This window comes from Schistocerca serialis, chromosome 1 (assembly GCF_023864345.2).
Source record: "Schistocerca serialis cubense isolate TAMUIC-IGC-003099 chromosome 1, iqSchSeri2.2, whole genome shotgun sequence".
NCBI classification, from domain to species: domain Eukaryota; kingdom Metazoa; phylum Arthropoda; class Insecta; order Orthoptera; family Acrididae; genus Schistocerca; species Schistocerca serialis.
In genome coordinates this window covers 324270542-324295638 of record NC_064638.1, presented here as the reverse complement: position 1 = coordinate 324295638, position 25097 = coordinate 324270542, and the positions used below count along the sequence as shown (strand labels likewise).

Below are 25097 nucleotides of genomic sequence, written 5' to 3'. Positions count from 1 at the left end.
GTCGGGAATATACCGTATACCATGCACATGCGGAAAAGTTTATGTCGGAATGACTGGACGATCAATTAACACCAGGATCAAAGAGCATAAGCGACATTGCAGGATGGGGCAGGTGGAGAAATCAGCCGTGGCAGAGCACTCACTGAATGAGACCGACCACGTAATAAAATTCGCCAACACGGAAGTTCTGGCTGTAGAGAAGCACTATCACACGCGCTTGTTCAGAGAAGCTGTAGAAATCCAAAAATACGCGAACAGTTTCAACAAGAAAGAGGAAAGCCTTAAGGTAAACGGATCCTGGCTTCCCGTACTGCAGCGAACAACCGTCGCAGGTAGCAAGAGGAGAACCACACCGGAAATGACCGCGGAGAAGTCCTCGGACGTTGGCGCGCCAGGTACATATAGTCTGCGGCCGCGAGCTCGCCTCCAGTTCACCACCGGCAATGGAGGGTGAAGCTTTGACAATGCCAGCCACTCGTGCTGGCGAAACGTCAGAAAAATCATTAGATGAACGTCAGCCGAAGAACCCGAGACAGAGGCCAATAGGCAGTTTGTCAACAAGTGGCCACGAAAGCCTTAACAATTTTGTACTCAGTGGATTCTCATACATTTTTGTTGTCGTTGAACTGATTTCAAAATTCGTTTCATTCGATCTTTTACGTAAAGCTACTGCCATAACTATATCTAAAGCCTTTGTTAATAATTTCCTACGAGAAGTTGGTCACATTAATCACTTATTTTCGACAACGGTCCATAATTTCTCTAAAACATTAGGTTACTCACTTTACGACGTCACAAAATTAGACCTGTTTTATTTCATTCTATTAGCCTCAGAACAAACCTTCAGAATGCATTACGCGAGAAATTAACAAGCTCTGCAGTTACACGAGGGTCGTCCACAAAGTAAGTTCCGTTTCTATTTCTATCCGCGGCAACGCTACGATCGCAGTTCAGAGCATGTGCGGCAGTTATTCTGACTCAAGGAGAAGACATTTTCAGATCGCTGCTGCCGACGTGTGCTTTGTAGCGCTCCTTCATAATGTCAGCTGTAATTGAAAATGCCGCCACTCGGCGCAATTTCTTAATGGTCTCACAGTAGCTATGTGCATTGATTGTTTGACCTCGTGGTGAGAAATCAATCAGGAAAATACCTCTGCTGTCCCAAAAAACGGTGCACTTGACTTTTCGAGGTGTCAAGATTTGCCTAGGCTTAACCTTCGTTGGGGATGAGGTGTGCTTCCATTTCATTAATTGACGTTTGGTTTCAGAGGTGTCGTACGATAGCCAAGTTTCATCCCCCGTGACTAGCTGAGAAAGAAAACCATCGCCTTCTTCATTATAGCGTGTCAAAAACTGAAGTGCACTATCCATCCGTTGTTTATTGTGTTGTTCAGTAAGAATTTTGGGTACCCAATGTGAGGAAAGTTTTCAAAATTTCAGTTTTTCAATAACAATTTCATGAATTAGTGATCGTGAAATTTGCATAACTTCTCATAGCACGTTGTTCGTAAACCTCACAGCAGATGAATTTCCTTTGGTTTAACTTTCTTTGCATTTAGAAAACGAATCACAGATCTGATTTCACACCCGGCGGCTTTTTCAATTACGGCTGACATTATAAAGAAGCACTACAAAGCACACGTCGGCAGCAGCGACCTGAAAATGGCGTACATGTCTTCTCCTTGAGTCAGAAAAACTGCCGCGCTTGCTCGGAACTGCGATCGTAGTGCTGCCACGGATGGTAATGGAAACGGAACTTACTTTGTGGACAACCCTCGTATATTGTCATCGTAGACAAACACATTCACACATTCCAAGAGATTCTCAATGAGTTACCACACGATTGTACATCGTTATCTCCTTTTTTTTTTTTTTTTTTTTTTCATCAGTCTTCTGACTGATTTATTTGGTGCGGCCCGCCACGATTTCCTCCTCTCCTGTACCAACCTCTTCATCTCAGAGTAGCACTTGCAACCTACGTCCTCAATTATTTGCTGGGTGTATTCCAATCTCTTTCTTCCTGTAGTTTTTGCCCTCTGCAGCTCCCTCTAGTACCATGGAAGTCATTCCGTGATGTCTTATCAAATGTCCTATCATCCTCATCCTTCTCCTTAGTGTTTTTCACATATCCTTTCCTTTCAGATTCTGTGCAGAACGTCCTCATATCTTACCTTATCAGTCCACCTAATTTTCAACATTCGCCTGTAGCACCGCATCTCAAATGCTTAGATTCTTTTCCGTTCCGGTTATCCCACAGTCTGTTTCACTACCATACGATGCTGTGCTCCAGCCGTACGTTTTCAGAAATTTCTTCGTCAAATTATGGCCTATCATCGAGACTAGTAGGCTTTTCTTGATCAGGGATGCCCTTTTTGCCAGTGCTAGTCTGCTCGTGATGTCCACCTTGCTCCGTCCGTCATTGGTTATTTTGCTGCCTAGGTAGCAGAATTACTTAACTTGATCTACTTTGTGATCATCAGTCCATATGTTAAGTTTCTCGCTGTTCTCATTTCTGCTACTTTTCATTTCTTTCGTCTTTATTCGATTTACTCTCAAACCATATTCTGTACTCAAAGATTGTTGATTCCACTCCGCATATCACGTAATTCGTCTTCACTTTCACTCAGTGTAGCAATGTCATCAGAGAATCGTATCATTGATATCATTTCACCTTGAATTTTAATTCCACTCCTGAACCTTTCGTTTATTTCCGTCATTGCATCTTGGATATGCGGAGTGAACAGTAGGGTGGAGAAACTACATCCCTGTCTTATACGCTTTTTAATCCGAGAGCCACGCTCTTATTGGCCCAGTCTTATTATTCCTTCTTGACTCTTGTATATAAAGTATATTACCCGGCTCTCCCTATAGCCTACTCCTATTTTTCTCAGAATTTCGAACACCTTGCACCATTTTACATTGTCATCATCGTGATACTTTTTCAGTTACAGGCCACATGTCCTATGGATACACGTTACGTGACTTTACTGCAGTGGTTTCCATTGCCTTCTGCATCCTCAAGTCGTTGATCATTGCCGATTATTGCACCTTTAGAGGCAGTTTCCCTCCCCAGGACAAGAGAGCGCCCTGAACATCTGTCCGCTCCTCCACCCTTTTTGACAAGGTCATTGGAAGAATAAGGGTGGCCTCTTATGTCGGAAGTCTTCGGCCGCCAGTGCTGATTGTTAATCAAAGTTTAAATGGTGGTGTGTTTCGAAACAGTGACCGAGGACGTTTTGATTAGTAACCAAAGACACCACCCCTACACAACGGGTGCATCTCAGTTATTTCTCTTCAAAAATGAAAAATCACTAGATCGTATCAGGGAGTTAATACTATTTCCAGCTTCGGAAAAACTACGTCGTAAGTAAGTAGTAGATATAGTGCTAAAGAACATCAAACGGGCTGCAGAAAGGGGAGAGAAATCTCAGCAAGAACAAGTAAACATCAAAAAGCTACAGTTTGGACAGAAAATTCTGAGTAATTCTCCTCCCCTGTCATGTAACAGCAAGTATCTTAGTCACAAATTCTTTCTTGTGTATTAGAGACATTCCAGGATTCCTAGAACTGTACACAACTATGGAGTGGAAATTGAAACTGTTCGGACACACATGAGCAAGGAAGTTCATCATGTTTCACATATCAAACCACATATATAATATAATCCTATTTACTAAAGTTGTACCTAGTTGATAGAACTACATGTCACCTATTTTGAAAATATTTCTTGCATTACAGCCCACAGACATAGTTAGCGATAAACAATGCTATTGTACCGCAAGCCGAAGCGAATCCCGTCGCGCAGCGGGAAGCTTTTGACAAGAATCGGGCGACTATCGTCGCGCAACAAACTTCATTCATCATGCAACGAATCGAGCGATTTGCCGCCACGACGCATAAGCTAAACAAACTGCTAGGAACTCCGAAATTTCACCTATAATCCGAATAAGGAGAAATAATGTATAATAAAATGAACGTTGATAGTATTTTTTAAACCAATTCTGAGAGGATACACAAGTGAACAGCAATGTGTTGTTCGCTTGAGGAACATTTTTGGCCGTACACAGGGATGGTAATACAGAGTCATAACATTTTCTACCACTTTTGATGAGATACAAACGCTGTTAGGACAATTATTTTGCTGTCTGGAAAGAAGCGTGATAAATATTTTGATGTAAGAAGTTTCCTAGGATCTTTCTTGAGGTAGTAAAGTTGTGTTTGTTGAACTATAATTTTTACGATTATAGCTATGAAGTGTTATTTACGTGGAAATACGTGGACGAAAACAGAGCACGGAACTGTTATTTGAAGTGTATATTCAGACGAAGACAGCGAACATGATTAATGTTGTAATATAATAATATGATTTGGTGAGGTACATGAAATAATTATGAGATTTATGATGCACACCGTAATAGAACGAGCCAATCATTATGACGATTAATGAAGAGAAAGAGTGAATGAGTAACAGTTACGGCACATGAACCCTATTTCTTGTAACAGTCAGTTTTTATACTATGTGGATGCATTTCGTGTTTATAAGCGTAAGAGTAAGTTTTTGAAAAGATGTGGCTCGATGACAATAGTGAATTAAGGTAAAGTGTCTTGAGACAACGCAGTTGTTTCTTTGATGTGGAATTTATAATTATCTGGTGCAAATTATTCAACCTTTTTACTACACAAATACATAATTTTTTTCATCAGAGCAACACGACATGCAAAAGCTATACTTTACAATAATTCGAGAAGCGTATATTTCTGTGTCTATTTGTGCACGAAAAATGTTTTGCAAATATTTGGCTCAGCATTGATTGCTACTCCGTACTAATACACACTCTTTTAGCATATGGTAACTCGATGAAATTTTTGTGGCTTGTCTTTGTGTTGGTGTCTATTTTCTTGCTGTTACTGATGACTAACTTTTTTTCTGATTTGTACGAGTGCATAGAAACATGCACGCGAAAATTTACCTTCTACTGAATGCTTTATGTAAGTATGAAACGATATGACCACAATATTGTCCATTGATCTAGGCATTTGGGAAATTTTAAATTTTGGAAAATGAAATTCATCACTAGCGAGGTGTGACATGGTTAGACAATATACAGGAAGTACTTAGGATACTAATGATGATTTTTTTAAATTTTTCCGATTTACTCTTTTTGAGATGGCATAGGATAAGATTTTTTATATCTATTTTTTTACTAACATATGTGACACTGCAGACTAACAGTCTTCTTATATTTACAGATTATGTAACATAATAACATGCATTGCTTCAGCGCAAGGAATTTTCAGATAGTATTTGGCTTTGCAGTTATGTCTTTTATTGAGCTTCTTTATAGTGCATAATCTCTGTGTAAATTGTTACTACAGGATGCGGCGCCATTAGTATAATAATTAAGGTAAGCGTAGTACTGTAGGTAGCTCTCATAAGTGATGGAAGGTGTATAAGAAATTATGAAAGATGTCTAAGGAGGAAACAAAGAGAAAAAGGTCAGAAAGAGCAAAAATGAAACATGAGAAATGGTTAGGTATGGCAAAGATGACAAGTATTTAGGTATGGTAATGGAGATAAACAATACGAACTTACAAAGTATGAAACATACGAGAGAAAGAAGCAAAGCGATACAAATAAACAGTGCTATATGTTGGAAGTTTGATGAAATTATGAGAAAAATGAGTATCAGGTACATAAACTAAAGGATGAAATATAACTATATAGCACGCTAATTATGGACCATATGAAGTATAATAATAGACTGACTGCACAAAGTACATCAGTTACTCCATAATCCACGTTTTTTCCTGATTATGTATTTGTGTTCCCGGTATCTTTGTATGTGACCACTATCCTTATGTGCTTATTTCATGTGTGTGACCATTATCCTTATGTGTCTCTTTCTACCTTATTCCATGTAATTTTGTGTATTTTTACGGATTTTATACATACATATTTATTACAATACAATTAGAATTTTCTGTAGGTCATTCTGTAGACAAATAAGAACTATTTCTTATCATGCCTATTACTTTACACTGTTTTATACGATTTACTTGTCTTATGTTTCTGTAATTCATTATTGTAAAACGATGATGCTATTTTTTCTGAGCTTTTATAGACATAGAAACCTCTTGTTACAATTACACTACATGCACATTTCATATGCACAATTATGTAAAATCTTATTACTCTTGTCTTATTATGGGTAACTGTATATTGTAAATGTAACAAATCGTAACTTATTGACCAGGGTAGAAGATATATGTCTACTGATTATATACTGAAACATTCTCGCCATATGTTGGCGTACTTCACCGATACCAGCTGCAACTGACTTTTATTAGGAACTCTTTATTAGGAGCTTTTCGATATTGCAAGATGGCTATGGGGTTATCATTGGATCTACAGTGTGCTTCAAGCAGATACTACGACATTTTACTGTTTGTGTGCGGGTGGGGTTGTCAGCTGAGAACTATTTAGTCTCACTGAGCCTGCTTCCACATAAGTTGCCCCAACAGTCACATTATTGCAACGAGCTAATGAAAGTTTGGTCGTTTGCGACAAAGACACTCTTTTACCTATTTTCGTCGTGGTAAAAAAAGAGAAAAGACAGTGTAGGTCACCAATACTACTTCAGTACAAAATGTGACAAACAAACTTTAAAAGTAGCATTGTTCAGAACATAATGAAACATGATAACCTAGCTGTGGTGAATTCTGTTGATTACGTCATTTCTATATTCTTGACTATTGTAAAGCTGTTTTACTTATAGTTCTTTCATTCATATTCCTGTAAAGCTATTTTCACTTTGTATTTGTAACATGTTTTGTATGTTCCTATCCATCATGTTTAGCATTTTGCATTTTGTCCTCATCCCATTCCCGTCTGAAATGACTCTCGTACAAAACTCTACCGGGGGAGGTATTCATGTCATTTTAGGTTTTGTATGTTATATACGTGCAAGTCATAGAGAGAGAGAGAGAGAGAGAGAGAGAGAGAGAGAGAGAGAGAGGGGGGGGGGGGAGATAGAGAGAGAGCAAGTTACGTTATTGTTAAACATTCTTTGGTCTTACTGTAGCACAGTTTTTGCCTCTGCGTGTTCTGATACATTGTTGAAGTTTGACAGGTGATGGACGTATTTAATAATGCTGTGTAGAGTTGATTGTATCTGTTATATGAAGAAGGACTGATTGCGAAGGACAGCAAGGATGAATTAGATGGTATTTCTGAAGTGAAAAAGTTTGAGGTAAGGCTGCAGCATTGCGCAGCTAGTTTATTGGAATGATTACTGTCAGCTAGTTAACTTTGTTCATTCGCTCAGAGCTGAGAGAAAGACCACCCCACTTCCCTGAGTCATGCATTAACGTATTAATTGATTAAGCTGTTTGATTTTTATAGAAATTCTCTGCTAACAGTGTAGCCTCTTGGAATAATTATTTACTTTGTTAAGCATATTATTGTTTAGACGTATGTTATGTATGAGAACCACCCGAAATTTTACTCTGTGTTTTTGAATATGTACTTCACTCTAAAATCTTTTTCGTGCAATATTATTTCTTAGGAATAGTTACTCTCCCTATCCCACTGTTTATCATTACACATTATCACATCTCACAGTTTGGATGTAGTTTGGAAATTTTATTTAGAAATAAAAATCTAGCATAGGCACTGCCTACTTGGTGTCTGCTATTGTGTCCTCGAGAAATCTACAGCAATATTGTCAAGATGCGAGGTAAGTGCAAATTAGGGTTAGATAACTGTTTCACTTCAGTCGCGCGTTTAATATAAAGATAAGTTGTATTCAGGTCAGTTAAATTGCAGTTCAAATTAGGTTCTGTTTAGTGAAAGGTTAGCATACGAGGCTATGTTGGATAACATTTTGTGGGAACATTGTTTTGGTAATACGTAGTTTTTTGTAGAATGGGAGGTAAAGTTGGGTTAAATTTCAGGCAAATGTAGTATGGAGGCTATAAAGTTTTGTACTTATCAGACTGTACATTACATTTATCACGGAGGTATTTCCTCTTCAGATTCACCGACGCTAACATCATCATCAGCGAATCTTAGTACTGATATCTTTCCATCTTGAATTTTAATCCTACTCTTAAACTTTTCTTGCATTACCGTCATTGCTACTTCGAAGTATAGGCTGAACGGTGGGGCCTAAACACTAATCACTGTCTTACACCACCTTTAATACTAGCGCTTCGTTTCTGGTCTTCCATTAATATTGTTCCCCCTTTTGTCTTATACGTGTTGTATATTATCTATCTTTCTCTTTAGCTAAATCCTATTTTTTCTAGACTTTCGAACATCTTGCACCATTTTACACTGTCGAGGGCTCTTTCCAGGTTCTTAAGCGTTGTTTCCATTATCAGGCACAAAATCTGACTGACTTTTAGGTTCCTTCGCCGTTCCTTAAGTCAGACTATTCAGTTCTTTAATTTTGTTTTTCATTCTTCTGTATGTCATTCTTGTCAGTAACGTGGATGAGTGAGGTGTTAAGTTGATGGTGTGATCTCAAAATTACCTGCCATTGCTATCTTCTGGATTGTGTGGATGATATTTTTTCCGGAGGTATAATGATATGTTACAGGAGTCATAGATTCTACACACCAACTTTAGTAGTCTCTTAGTTGCCACTTCCATCAATGATTTCAGAAGTTCTCAAGGAATATTAACTATACCTTCGTCCTCAGCTGACTGTAATTCTTCCTAAGTTCTATTAAACTCTGATTTTAAGGCTGTATCTCCTATGTCTTCCATATAGACTACAATTTATTCCTCAGTCACGTGAACAGCCAAGTTCTTTCCTTGATACAGACCTTCAGTCCACTCTTTCCACCTATATCTCTCTCCCCTGCGCTTGGCAGTGGAATTTTCATTTAACTGTTAATATTGGCGTCCTTTCTTTTAATTTCACCGAAGGTTGTTTTGACATTTTTTATATGCTGAATCAGCCCTTCCGCAGACCATTTCTCTTTCAATTTCTTCGCATTTTTACTGCAGCCTATTTGACTTGCCTTCTTTGCACTTCCTCTTAGTTTTAATCCTAAGTAAATTGCATTTCTATATCTCAGAATATCCCTGAACATCTTTGTACACCTTCTTTCGTTGATCAATTGAAGTATTTGTTTTGTTACCCAAGGTTTCGTTTCAGATACCTTACTTCTTACTATTTGTATCCGTTCGAAATCTGTGATTATCCCTTTTAGAGGTGTCCGCTCCTCTTCAGCTCAGCTGCCTACTGGGGCATGGATTATCAAAATGTCTGCAACCTTACAGAAATTCAGTTGCATCCCATTCTTTTCCACAATGATTCTTCCATACGAATCTTTTGAAATTCAAAACTTTAGCCTACTCTCCATCATTACTAAATTGTGACCCTACCCTATACCTGCTCTTGGGTACGCCTAAAATCCAGTATCTGATTGTGGAGTCTCTGTAGGTCCATGACGTAATCCATCTAGAATCACACATGTTTCCAGGCCCATTTCAAGTACACTGATAAGTTAAAACTTTACGACCACTTGATTAATAGCTTGTTTGTCCATCTTTGGAACGAAGTACGTCAATAATTCTACGTGCTAGGGATCCGATACTTTGTTGGTAGGTTTGTGCAGGTATGTGGCATTAGATATCTACACAAATGTCATGTAATTCGCGTAAATAACGAAGCGCTGATTTGCTTGCGTGGTGATGGCGCCTGATCGTGACCCAGATGAGTTCCGTTGGACTTACATCACGAGAATTTTTTGTCGAAACATCAACATGAGTTTACTATAATGCTCCTCAAATCACTGTAACACACTTCTGGCTCCGAGAAATATTGCTGAAAGACGACATTGCCGTCGGTGAAGACATCAAGCGTGAAGGTGGTTCGCAGATGTCAGTGCGTTTTCGATTACTACCACAGGTCCCATGCAATCGCAGGAGAATGTCTCCCACAGCATAGTACTGCTCCCACCACTCTGCGTCCCTAGCGTGCTGCACGTTTCGACCCGCCGTTCGTCTCGATGGCGGCGTTTGTGGAGACGACCATTGACATAGTGTAGTGAAAATGTGATCCACCCGAAGAGATGACACGTTTCCATTGATCGACGGTCGAATCCAGATGGTCCCGTGCCCATAGAAATCGAAACTGACAATGTTGTTCGGTCAACATGTGAAGAAATAGGAGTGGTCTGCTGCGAAGCTCCGTGTTGAACAATGTCTGATAAAGGGTGTCCTCCAAAAAACCTGTCCGTGTACCAGAATTGTGCACTTTCGGCAGAGATGCCACAAATCACCATCTGTCCTGCTTTACAGAACAAATGGTTCAAATGGCTCTGAGCACTATGGGACTCAACTGCTGTGGTCATCGGTCCCCTAGAACTTAGAACTACTTAAACCCAACTAACCTAAGGACATCACACACACCCATGCCCGAGGCAGGATTCGAACCTGCGACCGTAGCAGCAGCGCGGCTCCGGACTGGAGCGCCTAGAACCGCACGGCCACCGCGGCCGGCTTTACAGAACAGAAAAGCTTCCGAACCTCACGTTCTGTGAAGAGTCGTGGACGTGCAGCCATTTAACGCGTAGTGGAAGTTTCGCTGTCCTCCTACCTCTTTCCGTAGATGCTCACGACAGTAGCACGTGAACATTCGACCAGCTCCGCGTTTTTGAGATGCTCGTTCTCACGCACTGCGTAATAATAATCTGCCCTTTATCAAAGTCGCTTATCTCAATGGATTTCCCCATTTGCAGCCCGTATCTTCACTAAGCAATCCCTCGTCCGTGTCTGCTCCGCTTACATACTTAGTTACTGCGTCATGTGCCCGCAACAGGTGGCATCCAATGTCGCGGTGGGCAGTGGTTATTACACTTTGACTGTTCATTGTGTACCACCACCTCTTATGTAATCGCTATTATTATCTGAAATTTGCTGCAGAACTCATTCTTCTCTCTCATTCCTCCTACCAATTCCATATTCTCCCTTAAGTCTGTTTTCTGTTCCTTCCCCAACAGTTGCTTTCAGATTCTCCATTATTATTAGAACGTCATCTCATTTTACATAACGAATTACTCCTTTTATGTCCCCATAAACTTTCTTTACTCCTAAACTTCAGTTTCTGACGTCGTCAAATATGTTTGATTTCTTGTCATTGACATTAGTTTGTTGTCGATTCTCATGAGAACCACTCTGTTATTGACCCGTTGACAGAGATTGAATTTATGTACTTCCTTCCTGTTCATAACGAATTCTACTTACGCTATGCCATTTTATGCTTCTGTTGATATTACCCCTATACGTGATTGTAAAGTTTTATGTTCCTTCCATTTCACTTCTCGGACCCCCTCTGTACCTACCTGGACCTTCGCATTTAGCTTTTAAGGTGCTTTAACTTTCCTACCGTTTTCAAACATCTGACATCCACTCTCCGACTCGTATTATGTTACCATTTTGTTGGTTATTCAATATTATTCTCATGATAATGTATCCCTTGGCGGTCCATCCCGGACTGGGCAGTAATTCGGAATCTTGGCAGTGGAGAGATCGTCATGACACTTTTCTCAGTTACAGGACACTTGTCTTATTGATACAATTGTGTGTCTTTAATGAAGTGGTTTCCATTGCCTCCTGTATCCTGATATGAGTGATTGATAATAATGCTTCCTTGTTTAGGGGCAGTTTCCCACCCCAATAGCAAGAGTTTGCTCTGAAATGGTGACCGTCCTCTGCCCTTTTTGACACGGCCGTTGACAGAACGAAGGTGATTCCTTACACCGAGCGTCTTTCCCCCCCACTGCAGATAATTTGTATTCGAAATTAAAGCAGTGAGCGGGTTTGAACCCTAGACGTTTCGATTGCCAGTCAAAGCAGTTACCCTCGAACATGGGTCCTAGCCTCCAGTATAGTCTTCGTTTGACGAAGAAGAGTATCCACAAGTTTCACAGGCTATGTCAAACGCAGCTGAAGCCACTCATTGATGAATAAATCTAGTAAAGCTACCGAATTGTGAGGATATCGATTGCCATGTTTCAAGCAGTGTGCCAAATTGTATCGGATTAAGGTCGGATGATTTAGTGGATCAGTCGAGTGCTTAGTTACTTCTCAAAGCACGAAAATGCATGTAGGGCTGTGCTGTTATCTTAGGAGTGTCCACAGCATCCGCATATGCAGCTGTAGAAGGAAGAACAACAACTGCGCAGGGAGAATGTTGAAAGAATGAAAGTTCATAGTAACCTGAGCGATTGTGTTTTAGCCAAGGTATACAGTACACCGTCAGAAACTTCACGAAACCATCTCTGGCGTGAGCTACACTTTCCACACACTGAGGATTAAACGCTTCATTGGATCGTTGGTGCATTCGACGCCTAGAATCATCTGTAAAGTGGGAAAACTGCGACTCCTCAGGTCTAACTTCACTCCAGCTGCTGTCTACTTTTAGAGTTATTTAACACATTGATGACGATCAGATTTTCTTGGTGCTGTGAGTGGTAGGGTTTTTGCGAAGTTTCCGACAGCAAATTATAACGGTACAGCCTCCCACAGGACTCATATGAAATGACCGATACCTCCTTTTTTTATATGCATCCGGATAGTTATCGGACAATGCAGTGCTTCCTAAGGCCTTGTATGTGTATCTTTATACATATCATTCTGTCCCATTTGATAAAAAAACTTGCGAAAGCATATGGAATGTTCTGGAAGGACGTGCATTGTCATAATTATCGGTGGATTGTTGTCACTGATAAAATTATGTACATATATTAAATTAAGTAGTCAATAAAGAAATTTTAATAATAAGTCCAGAAATAAATAACTAGAGACTGCAAGAGATGTTAGTATGCAAATCAATGAAAATGATCGTATGGCATTGTTGGCCGGGAGGCCCCATGCGGGGAAGTTCGCCACCGTATTGCAAGTTCTTTTTAGGTGACGCCACCTCGGCGACTTTGCGCGTCAGTGATGATGAAATGATGATGAAGAACATACAACACCCAGTGATCACGAGGCAGAGAAAATCCCTGACCCCGCCGGGAATCGAACCCAGGACCCCGTGAGAGGGAAGCGAGAAAGCTACCGCAAGACCACGAGCGGCGGACATGAAAAATCAATACTTCTAATTAACAAAATGGTAATCTAAATATCCAGTAACAGAAGACCTCACTATCTTGGGAAACAGCTTAAAAGTTATTACCAAGCGATGTGTTTTCATTTATTTGTTTCTATGCCTTCCTCTGCAATTAATATACTTCGTACTTACATTTCTAATTAACTCTCCAATTGTTTACATCTCGCAGTTTTCCAATTTCCAGAATTTCAAGCCTTATTTGTGCATTTTATGTATGTAATCGGATAAAGTACGAGCTCTTACTACCTTTGAATATTAGTAACCAAATCCAAGCTGTAATTAGTTACGTAACTAAAATAATACGAGAGACATTATTGTAATTAAAGTTCAGAATGATTTTCTTATGGAAAACTAAAGATATTACAATAAAAGATTGTCATTGAATATTGTATTTTATACCTTATTCGGCTGTAACATCAGTTTCTTTACGTTTTGTAAATTTCAATTGTAACATCTAAATTGTACAAAATTAATAATGCTTTATTTTGGAAGATATTGTTAAAATTCTATATAAAGCGATGCAGCGATACTGCGAGGAGTCAGTTTTGAAGTTACTTTGGGAAGCCAAAGAGATCAGTGAAGTCTGTCCGTGTTTCGTTTACATGACGAGTGTGCATTTCGGATGTCAATTACTGTGAATAAATTTTGTGAAGCATTAAAAATTTCGCATTCATTCATCAGTGGACCAGGCAGAAGAAACTTAAGTAACATTCAACATGAATCGTTACAAAATGCTTATCGTATACTGTCCACTTCGTGGCATTCGCTAGGAACCTGGGTGAGCCAGACCTGCAACCTCTGACAGCAGAAGTTCCTGCTGGGTTTGAAACGCGCTGTCACTGACAGGAAGTGACACTCCTCTCCGTTAACTGTCAGTTAGGATCTTTTACAAACACTGGTTATACACCGTGTTACATGGCTGTGAATGGTACGTCATTACTTGTAGAGATATTGGAGGGATTGCATTTATTCAACAAATCGGGCAACTTTCTACATTTTTTGGTCTGTTAATTATCGAAACATACACCTCCATTCTTTGCATCTGTATGTCCATCCACCTTATTGCGCTGTTTCCATTCAAGTATTCAGTTCACTGCTACAAGCTCTGTCTGTGGTGGAGCACCACATGACCATCTCTGAAAGGACCATTGCATTGTTTTGAGGAGGTTTTACAGTCAGCTTTGTGTCACATTTCAGAAAGAAACTATGGTGCTTTTAGGTGCACTTATTATCACAATGCCTCACTGTGGACCTGTAGTGGCAGCAAGTACAATAGACGTCAACGGCGACCCACGCAACATACATCACGATGACGGCACCCCAGTCATCACGAGGCGGAAATTGAAACCGGCCAGCTTACTAGCAGATCAAGCGCGGGCGACACCCGTAGCCAGGCCACAGCAGCTCCACGAGAGCAGGCCGAACTATCTCTTGCTTCCGCCGAAACTAAGTTTGAGCGAATTAAACATAAGTGCTACTCCACGAGCCGACTATTTAGGCTCGCACCGCGATGGCTGCCAGCAATTACAGCGCAGTCAGCCGCACCGGGCAGAGTTCGGCTGGACGAAGCGCCACCACGACCAGTTCTACTCGTCGCCAGTGACGTGGAGTGGGACTAGTCAAACGGGACGCCATCGAGTGGAGAGGACTTGATATTCTGTTTTGCTACTTCTCCTACACTTCGAAGGCGTCGGGCTTAGTGCCAGTACGGGAAAATTCATTCGTACAGACTTTAAAGGGATTCACCCTGTGACTGTTACTTGTTGGAGCTCTGAATGTTTGAACATTCACTCAGTCAGGAAACTTTTTACTTTTGTTCTTCCAGGCTGTATACGCAGACAAGGAAGAAAAATTCCCGGATTTTTCCCGGATTTCCCGGTTAAAAATACACTTTCTCCCGGGTGAAAACACGCTTTTTCCATGTTAAGTGACAGTATATTTTCCCTTATCAATCCTTTGAGTGGTTAACGTTTTACACACGGGCGTAGAATTTCCCGGCACTTTATAAAACGAAACTCGGAGAAAAAGACACGTTTTGTAAATATCTTTTATGTGCAGCAACATGTACGCTGCGTATTTTCGTATTACGAAAGTATACATTGGATTTCCACCAAACAACGCATGTTACTTTCCGAATCATTGAAATCGAGATTGCGATGTGCTTCTGTAAGCCAGTCCTAGCTTAGGTCATGTGATCGCACCAGCCGATGACAGCGGCTATTCAGAACATAGGACACGTGACGTAGTCAGCCAACAGGAATATCACTGTTACGTAGCATTAACACACAAACAGGAAAAGTTAATAGTTTCAATTAATATAAATAGTGTTGCTACAAGAAAAGCAAAGATTTCACTTATAATATTAGTCGCTAAGGTTAATAAGCTGCAAGAGAAGCTAAGATTTCGCATGTAATGTTGATCTTTCTTGCGCGTGTTACAATTTAGGATATATCATACAAACGTGCCAGTAAAATTTTTAATAATGACAAATGTCTGATCTCCAGGGCTAGAAATTCTTCTAAATGGCTCGTCATCAAGGAGCTGAGTTTTAAATGAGAGTCCAATGCTCTGTGATTTAAGAAATTCATGGTACATTCTAACACATAGTTCAACTTACGTAAAAGGATATTTACCTTGAAAGTAACATTTTTCAAACCACTATTCGCAATATTTTCACTCGACCTGTTAGTAATAGGTCCGTTTCAGCAGTTGCCAGAGAGCGCAGATAACTGGCGACACCGCGCTTGCGCAGCTACCATGACGTAGGAAGCCCGTATGTACGTACGTGCAAAACATTGAAAGATCATACATTATGTCACAAAAGAAACAAGACATCAGAGGATACTAAAATGTGCACATGTAAAGTGCATACATAAAGTGCACATTCGTATGTCCCGATTCCCAATGAAGTAGACCTCCATCTGATATTAAGCTTTTCAGTGTGGTTTTCGGGATGTAAATTTTCTTGAGCACCAGTACTGTATTATATCATGTTTGGTTCTTTATTATGGCGTAATGCCATACGTGCTAGAAGATGAAAACGTGCACTTGAAATGCAGCGATCAGTTGAAACTAGCCAGTACTGTGGAATTAAACATTTCGTTTCAAATAAATTTGAATACATTGACTGCCTCAGCGGAAAAGGTTAATAAAAGTCAAATTTCATTAGCAAACAAAGAAGAGAAAGATCATTGTTCTGCAATGCGATTAATGCTTGACAGCGATTAATGCTTGATTCTCAGAAAGGTGGAAATAAAATAAAATCTGAAACTAATGACATATTTTAGCCTTCCGTAATTATGTGAATGTATTTTAATTCACTTGATAGCTTCCAGCCACAGATATCTATTTTGTTTCCATTTGACATGAGAGTAAACGAAGGGGAAACAGTAAAATCTCTAAATGTAAACACGGGTCACGTGGAGACTATCCACTATAACTCAGACTGCTCTACGATATTTGCGAACCGGGTCAACACAAAAAATATTAATAAATAAATAAAAATAAAAAAAATCGAATTTTCAAAAATATGTTCGTCTTGTAGCGCACAACTTTCTGAAAAGTCTGAAACATAAAACGTATCTGTTCGAGGAAATGTAAGACATGTTATTTGGTCTTAAGTGTGCAAAAGTACAGTGCCACGCCTCTTCATAAAGCATTCTTCTATCGCACGTCACTGTATTTCGCTCTGTAGAATTGAAACGTGTATATTTTGTAATGGATGCCATCAAGCTATATTCAGGACAGTGGAAATTGAAATGTCCTGCTGTGCCTCTCCTGCTCCCAGTCGTCCGGTTAGACAGCATACCTCTCTTTAAAAAAATCTCGAAATTAATAGCGGATGGGATTATTTGCAATCGGGAGAACAAGAACTCTTCAGAAAATTTGCACTCTTTATTGCCTAGTAGCTAATAACTTGCTGTTTTGTGTGACATAAAATTAAATACAGGATACATAAAATCTAGCATTTTTTCTCTCTAGTCTTGCTAAAAGTTTACATGGGGTGCTTTCCTTTCTGTGAAATAATCTATTACTTCATCAAAGCTCGTCAAACGTTTCCCTACATGAAAAATCGAAATGTCGGTATCTAATACTGAAAAAGCTGTGAACACAAATAATACCCAAGACTCGTGTGGTTTCTCGATCTGATTACGTTTATTTTGTCACTGTCTGCTAGATAAAACAAAATAGGCCTATCTAATATTGGAGCAATTTTGTAAGACACACCAAATACACGAGACTTTTTTGGCACAAATGGCCATTTTTATAACTCGACAGAATATAATTCACAAAGTGCCAATATCAAATGCCTATTAGGCCTACTCCAAGCAGAAATCTTTATGTTGGGAAATAGTTTCACAATTCATTCATACGCACCAGCTTCTCAAGCATGATATCGAAAAGTAGTATCAATAAACTTTATATAAATTTGAAATTGTCTTATTCTTCCATAATTTGTGTGATGTCCCCGTTTCTTCTCCCTCCTCGTTCTAACAAACGATCTTGTCATCACAAATTATGCAGCTGTTACTGCCATCGTCAAAATTTGTTCGCCGATTAACTTCAGTACCCCTGCCAGAATCACAGATTTAGTGATCCCGCGATTGTTTTCCGGTTAGGCGTTATTACGTGTTCGTACAACACATTTTCCGCGTTACTTCCAGAATAGAACTTAAGCGGCTGCTAGTCGGGGATTGTACAACTGGTGGTTACTAGTGTAGCGACTTGGCCAAAAATTTTCTGTCAAAATTTTATTTTTTTGGATGCACCGAGAAGTTAGTACGTAATCTTTCTCACCTGTTATTCCTGTCAGTCGTTTATTTACATTCTGGTACTCTGAATCTATGGATTTCGATAGTAATTATAACAACGATGATCATTCGCAAACCCAATCAGCCACATAATCAGACAGCGACTGGCATTCATCCGTTCTCGGCTTTACTAGGCTCAGCCCGTAGCCCCGTCCCCTCTTGTCTGTGGAAAGTTTATTTCTAGATGCGACGAGGATTCTCGTTACAGAAACATCACGTACACTATGCACGCTTTCAAAAATCAACTTATGATTCATTCAGAAATCAACTTAAAATGTGTTCATAAATATTTACAAAACCAACAGGGAAGCGTTTCAAAATCATATGAATAATCGATAGATAAACGTGCGCTGGATGCTAGGCGCTTTGTGAAACAAGATTTTTTTTCCTCAAGAATACTAATTTGGCGCCCAATTTTCCGAGGAAGAACGTAGCTGCTTGTTGCGACTGCTTGCACAGCCAATAGCGATACTCCTGTAGCCAGAAGCGGGAGAATCTACTCAAACGCGACTCAACTGCGCATGCGCATGAGCCCGCTCGAAAACTGCTAAAACGAATCCACTGTACACAGTTGTAACTTCACGCTCTTCGGGGGCAAGTTGTTGTTATGAAGCATTGTATAGTCTTTCTAAAGTCTTTGACACATTTTGCTGTTGGGAGACGCTTGCATGAGCACTGTGTGTCGTTGTTGTATATGGCGCATTTCCTTTACAATTTAAGTTATTTTCTCTCGTTTATGTTTTATTGTTGAAGTATTATTCTGCAGTAGCGGGATACAGTAATATCCTTTGTTAGAGTATCGGTTCTTACCAGTGAAAATTACAAAAATTTAACTGAAAACTAAAACAATGAAAAATTCCCGGAATTCTAAAAAATTCCCGTGTTTTTCCCGGTTTTCTCCCTGATGAAAAATTTCCTGGGTTTTTCCCGGATCTTCCGGTTGTCCTGGGTCGTATTCACCCTGTCTTCACAAGTTAGTTATTGTGTTTATTCCAAATCTGTAAGTTTATTTGTTGTTAGATTAGATTAGTTTTTCGTTCCTTAGATCCGTGCTGAGGAGATCCTCGTGGATGTGAAACATGTCAATTTTTTTTTTAGCTTAAATAACGATACTAATAGTATGAATATATACAATACATCATTTGTTTCTATTAAAAAAATTCGTCAATGGAGTAGAAGGAGTTGGCCACAAGTAAGCCTTTCAGGCTCCTTTTAAACTGATCTTTATTTGTAACTAAATTTTTTATGTTTGTTGGCAAATTATTGAAGATGAGTGTTCCTGAGTAGTGGACCCCTTTTTGAACTAAAGTAAATTATTTTAGGTCCTTGCGCAGAACATTTTTGTTCCTGGTATTGTAGGTATGAACTGAGCTGTTTGGTGGAAAAAGAGACATATTATTTAGGACAAATTTCATTAAGGATTAAATATACTGAGAGGCAGTAGGTAGTATACCCAGTTCTTTGAAGAGGTTTCTGCAGGACTTCCGTGAATTTACTCCACAAACAACACGTATTACGCGCTTTTGGACTCTGAAAACTTTTGTTTGACTTGAAGAGTTACCCCAAAATAATATACTATATGACATTATGTAATGAAAGTAGGCAAAGTATGCACACTTTTTCATTTTTATGTCGCCTATGTCAGCTAACACTCGAATTGCAAATACAGATTTGTTAAGGCATTTCTGCAGTTCTGTGGTGTGCTCCTCCCAACTGAATTTATTATCAAGCTGTAATTCCAGGAATTTAAGACTGTCAACATCTTCTATCTGCTCTTCTTCATACTTTATGCACATGCTGGGTGGAAACCTCTTACAGGTTCTGAATTGCATATAGTGAGTCTTTTCGAAGTTTAATGTCAGTGAGTTGGCTTTAAACCATTTATTAATATCCATGAAAATATCATTAGCAGATCTTTCTAGAACTACACTCGACATACTATTTATTGCAATACTTGTGTCATCTGCAAACAAAACGAACTCTGCTTCTGGCAGTGTAACTGATGAGAGATCATTAACGTACACAAGAAAAAGGAATGGCCCTAAGATGGATGCTTGTGGGACACCACATGTAATTTCTTCCTATTCTGATGATGAGTCATGACTTAATTCACTAGTCCCTTGCACTGACATCCCTTGTTTCCTGTTAGCAAGGTATGACTCGAACCATTTTGCAGCACTGCCTGTGACACCATAGAATTCTAAATTATTTAAAAGGATGTTGTGGTTCACGCAGTCAAATGCATTTGACAAATCAAAGAAAATACGTGCTGCTTGTAATTTGTTATTTAATGAATTAAGTACATTTTCACTGTAGGTGTAAATAGCCTTCTAGATATCATACCCCTTCAGCAATCCAAACTGTGTTCTTGATAATATGTTATTTGTGGTCCACCCAGCAGGTTTGATGTGAGACGTAAAAAGTGAGTGGCCGGGGGAGGGAAGGCCTCATGGCACAATGTGGCAGTGAGGGCAGGTACAGGGAGAGATGTAGAGGTCTACGGCAGCTGGTAGTGGGTCTCACCTCCTGGAGAGTAGCGCCGCTAGGATGGCACCGTTGGCAAGCAGTGTGACGGCCAGGATGAGGGACAGCGTGGCCAGCTCGACGCGCGCCAGCGCCTCGTCGCGCGCCCACGACGTGTCCGCCGCTGTCGCGTTCTGGCTGTCCGCAGCACTGCTGTTCATGACGTCACGGCGTCGCGCCTCCACATCAGCCGCGCCGCTGCTGCGATGTCGCAGCCTCCGAGATCTGCAAAGAACGTTGTAGCACACTGACAATATGTCATCTGACATGTGGAATAATCGGGTCTAATGCCGGATGTTTGTGTCGCTCTGGCACAATATTTCGGACACGTAACTCGTCGCCTTCTTCAGGTGCTACCTGAGACTTCCGTATTGGAGGATCTTCTCCAGTATTTATGCCCAGAGGGCGCTATGTTTGCCGTCCGCACCCGCCTGGCGCTGCTTGTAGGGTGTTGTCTCTTCCCCGGAGCTCCCTCGGACGTCCGCGCCTGACTTGGTCGCCATCTGTGGCAGCTCTCTGAGACGGGCCTCAGACAGCTGCCACAACTGCAGATGGTAGATGGTGGACGAGGCGGGCGTACGTCCGGGGGGGGGGGGGGGCACCAGGGAAGTGCCATCACCTCAGGAGCAGCGCCAAGCGGGCGTGGACCACGAACGGAACGCCAAACGCGGGTCCGGCCCCAGACAGCTGCCACGACCACAGGTGATGGACGAGCCGGGCGCGGACGTCGGTGGGAGCACCAGGGAAGGGCCAAAACCCTTAGGAGTAGCACCAGGCGGGCGCGGACCGCGAACGGAACGTCCGACACAGGATGGCCCTCAGAGAGCTGCCACAGATGGCGACGAGGCCAGGCAGTGGTGTTCACTCGAGGACCACAGCCACCAGATCTTCCGCCAGTCACCGTCATGGGAAGCCCCGACCCGTGGAGCAAGACTGGCCGCTACCCGGGAGTCACTCTCGATCAGAAGCTGACGTGGAAAGACCACATCGAGGACGTCAGGGGCAGAGCAATAGGGCGCCTATGCGATCTGTACCCTCTGCTCAACCCGTCGTCCGCCCTGCCTCCCCACCACGGCATCATGCTTTACCTGGCGCTGGTTCGTCCAGTGCTGGAATATGCGGCCGTGGTGTGAGGCCGACACACACATCAACAAGCTGCAGAGGGTGCAGAACAGGGCGCTCAAGCTCGCACTGCGCCTACCGAGGCTCTATTCGACTGCTCGGCTACGCCAGCAAACAGGCATCCCCTTCCTCCACGGTCGATTTAAGCAATCGGCGCCGGTCTTCTACGAGCGGGCCGAACGGTCCCACAATAGGCTAATTAGGGACTTGGGCCATCCTATTCACCACGGGCCAACCACGCGTTGGGCTCACGAGAGTCGCGACAGAGCAAGGACAACACTCCCCAGAAAAGACCTCAGGCCAATTCGGACCGTCAGGAAGCCACTCCACAAATTTGGTTTATGCAGGAATAGCGGTAAATGCTTAGCCTGCTCCCATCACGAGTAAGGGCACACTCGTATGGATAAGTGATAGTGACAGTGACAGATGGCCACCAAATCGGGCGCGGTCGTCCGAGGGAGCACCGGGGAAGAGACAACACCTTACAAGCAGCACGAGGCGGGCGCGGACGACAAACAGAGCGCCCATCGCCCTCTGGGCATAAATACTGGACCAGATCCTCCAATACGGCAATCTCAGGTAGCACCTGAAGAAGGCAACGAATTACGTGGCCGAAATATTGTGCCAGAGAGACCCAAACATACGGCAATAGACCCGATTATTCCACCTGTCAAGATCTCGCCGGGAAAGCCTGAAGAGTTACAACATGTCGTCTGTTTACTCACCTCCACCAGTGAGTCTCGAACGCGAAATCTTCCGAGGTATTGGCTCAGTAGTGCTACAAACTGGTGAGGTCGATGTCAACGTCATTACACTAACTCAAACAAGTACGGGGTAAGGACGGAAGGCGACTCTTTTTAAGAGAACGTCCGAGCCTAGGTCAGAAAATACCTATATCTGCATAGCGACATGTGAATATGAATCACATTATTATAAAAAAATGGTTCAAATGGCTCTAAGCACTATGGGACTTACCATCTAAGGTCATCAGTGCGCTAGAGTTAGAACTACTTAAACCTAACTAACCTAAGGACATCACACACATCAATGCCCGAGGCAGGATTCGAACCTGCGACCGTACCAGCCGCGGAGTTCGGGACTGAAGCGCCTAGAAACGCTCGGTCACATCGGCCGACTATTATTGCTAAATATGGCCAGTGTCCTAACCACGACGAGATGCTGTTCAGTATGAATCTATTATTGTTTCATGACTATATGCCTCTGGTATTATTACACTACTGGCCATTAAAATTGCTACACCACGAACATGACGAGCTACAGACCGAAATTTAACCGACAGGAAGAAGATGCTGTGATATGCAAATGATTAGCTTTTTCGCATTCACACAAGGTTGGCGCCGGTGACGACACCTACAACGTGCTGGCATGAGGAAAGTTTCCAACCGATTTCCCATACACAAACAGCAGTTGATTGGCTATGCCTGGTGAAATGTTGTTGTGATGCCTCGTGTAAGGTGGATAAATGCGTAGCATCACGTTTCCGACTTTGATAAAGGTCGGATTGTAGCCTATCACGATTGCGGTTTATCGTATCGCGACATTGCTGCTTGCGTTGGTCGAAATCCAATGACTGTTCACAGAATATGGAATCGGTGGGTTCAGGAGGGTAATACGGAGCGCCGTGGTGGATACCAACGGCCTCGTATCACTAGCAGTCGAGATGACAGGCATCTTATCCGCATGGCTGTAACGGATCGTGTAGCCACGTCTCGATCCCTGAGTCAACAGATGGGGACGTTTGCAAGACAACGACCATCTGCACGAACAGTTCGACGACGTTTGCAGCAGCATGGACTATCAGCTCGGACACCATGGCTGCGGTTACCCTTGACGCTGCATCACAGACAGGAGCGCCTGCGATGGTGTACTCAACGACGAACCTGAGTGCACGAATGGCAAAACGTCATTTTTTCGAATGAATCCCGGTCCATCATGATGGTCGCATCCGTGTTTGGCGACATCGCGGTGAACGCACATTGGAATCGTGTCTTCGTCATCGCCATACTGGCGTATCACCCGACGCGATGATATGGGCTGCCATTGGTTAAACGTCTCGGTCACCTCTTGTTCGCATTGACGGCGCTTTGAACAGTGGACGTTACATATCAGATGTGTTACGACCCGTGGCTGTACCCTTCATTCGATCCCTGCCAAACCCTGGATACAGAAAATGTTCGACTACTGCCCTGGCCAGCACATTCTCCAGATCTCTCACCAACTGAAAACATCTGGTCAATGGTCGCCGAGCAACTGGCTCGTCACAATATGCCAGTCACTGCTCTTGATGAACTGTGGTATCGTTTTGAAACTGCATGGGCAGCTGTACCTGTACACGCCATCCAAGCTCTGTTTGACTCAATGCCCAGGCGTATCAAGGCCGTAATTACGGTCAGAGATGTTTGTTTTGGGTACTGATTTCTCAGGATCTATGCACCCTTGTTGCGTGAAAATGTAATCACATGTCAGTTCTAATATAATATATTTGTCCAATGAATATCCGTTTATCATCTGGATTTCTTCTTGGTGTAGCAATTTTAATGGCCAGTAGTGTACTTTTTCTTCATCAGCCTTCTTACTGGCCTTTTACGCCCACCGCGAATTCCTCTCCAGTGCCAAGCTCAGTTTAAGTCGTACTTCCACTCAGCATCCTCGACTATTTGTTGGATATTTTCCATTCTATGACTTACTCTATAGTTTTTATACTGTACCTCTATTATTATGACACTTGTTCCCCGAAGTGGCAAAGCATATTATACGTCAAGGCGTCGCAACTACACATCAGCCCTCTCCACGTATTCCTTTCTGCGCCGATTTTGTGGCGGGCTATCTCGTTGCTTAGCACCTGGCCGGCCGTTGTGGCTGAGAGGCTCTAGGCACTTCAGTCCGAAATCGCGCGACCGCTACGGTCGCAGGTTCGAATCCTGCCTCGGGCATGGATGTGTGTGATGTCCTTAGGTTGGTTAGGTTTGAGTAGTTCTAAGTTGATATAGAGGACATAAAATCCAGTCTGAGGCCTGCGAATATTTTTATGTTAATAATTGGCAACCAATGCTGTACAATCGCAATAAAGTGATGAGATGTTCAATTGACTCTTTTATTAGAACATGTCAACCGCTTAGAACATGTTAACCGTTTCGGGATTACACCCATCTTCAAACATCTGTTAGAAAAAAGTACAAGACATAAGTGAATAGCACACTCAACCCTTCTAAGTTCTCGGGGACTGATTACCTCAGATGTTAAGTCCCATAGTGCTCAGAGCCATTTGAACCATCTTACACCTAATTAATTTTCGGTATTCTTTCGTAACAGCGTATCGCAAATGCTTCGATTAGCTTTTTTTCCGGATTTCTCTACGATTCACTTCCATAGATTGCTACCCATCAGCATTACTAAATTTTATTCCACGCTTATATCTTAAGTACAGCTTGCAACCCAGTATCTGCTTCGAAATCTCCGAGCACAATATAAGCCAACTGATGTCTGTTCATGTCTC

The 25097-nt window shown here is 41.8% G+C and overlaps 1 protein-coding gene across 1 annotated transcript in view; it reads right to left on the bottom strand.

Annotated features, from left to right (window-relative positions):
• Nucleotides 1–20648, bottom strand: part of LOC126470626 (vasopressin V2 receptor-like) — a 198795-nt gene extending 178147 nt beyond the window's left edge. The window contains exon 1 of the mRNA XM_050098635.1: nt 20459–20648. Coding sequence (XP_049954592.1) covers nt 20459–20619 — 161 coding nt within the window. The 5' untranslated portion in view covers nt 20620–20648. The remainder of the gene's footprint in view (nt 1–20458) is intronic.
• Nucleotides 20649–25097: the final 4449 nt, after the last annotated feature.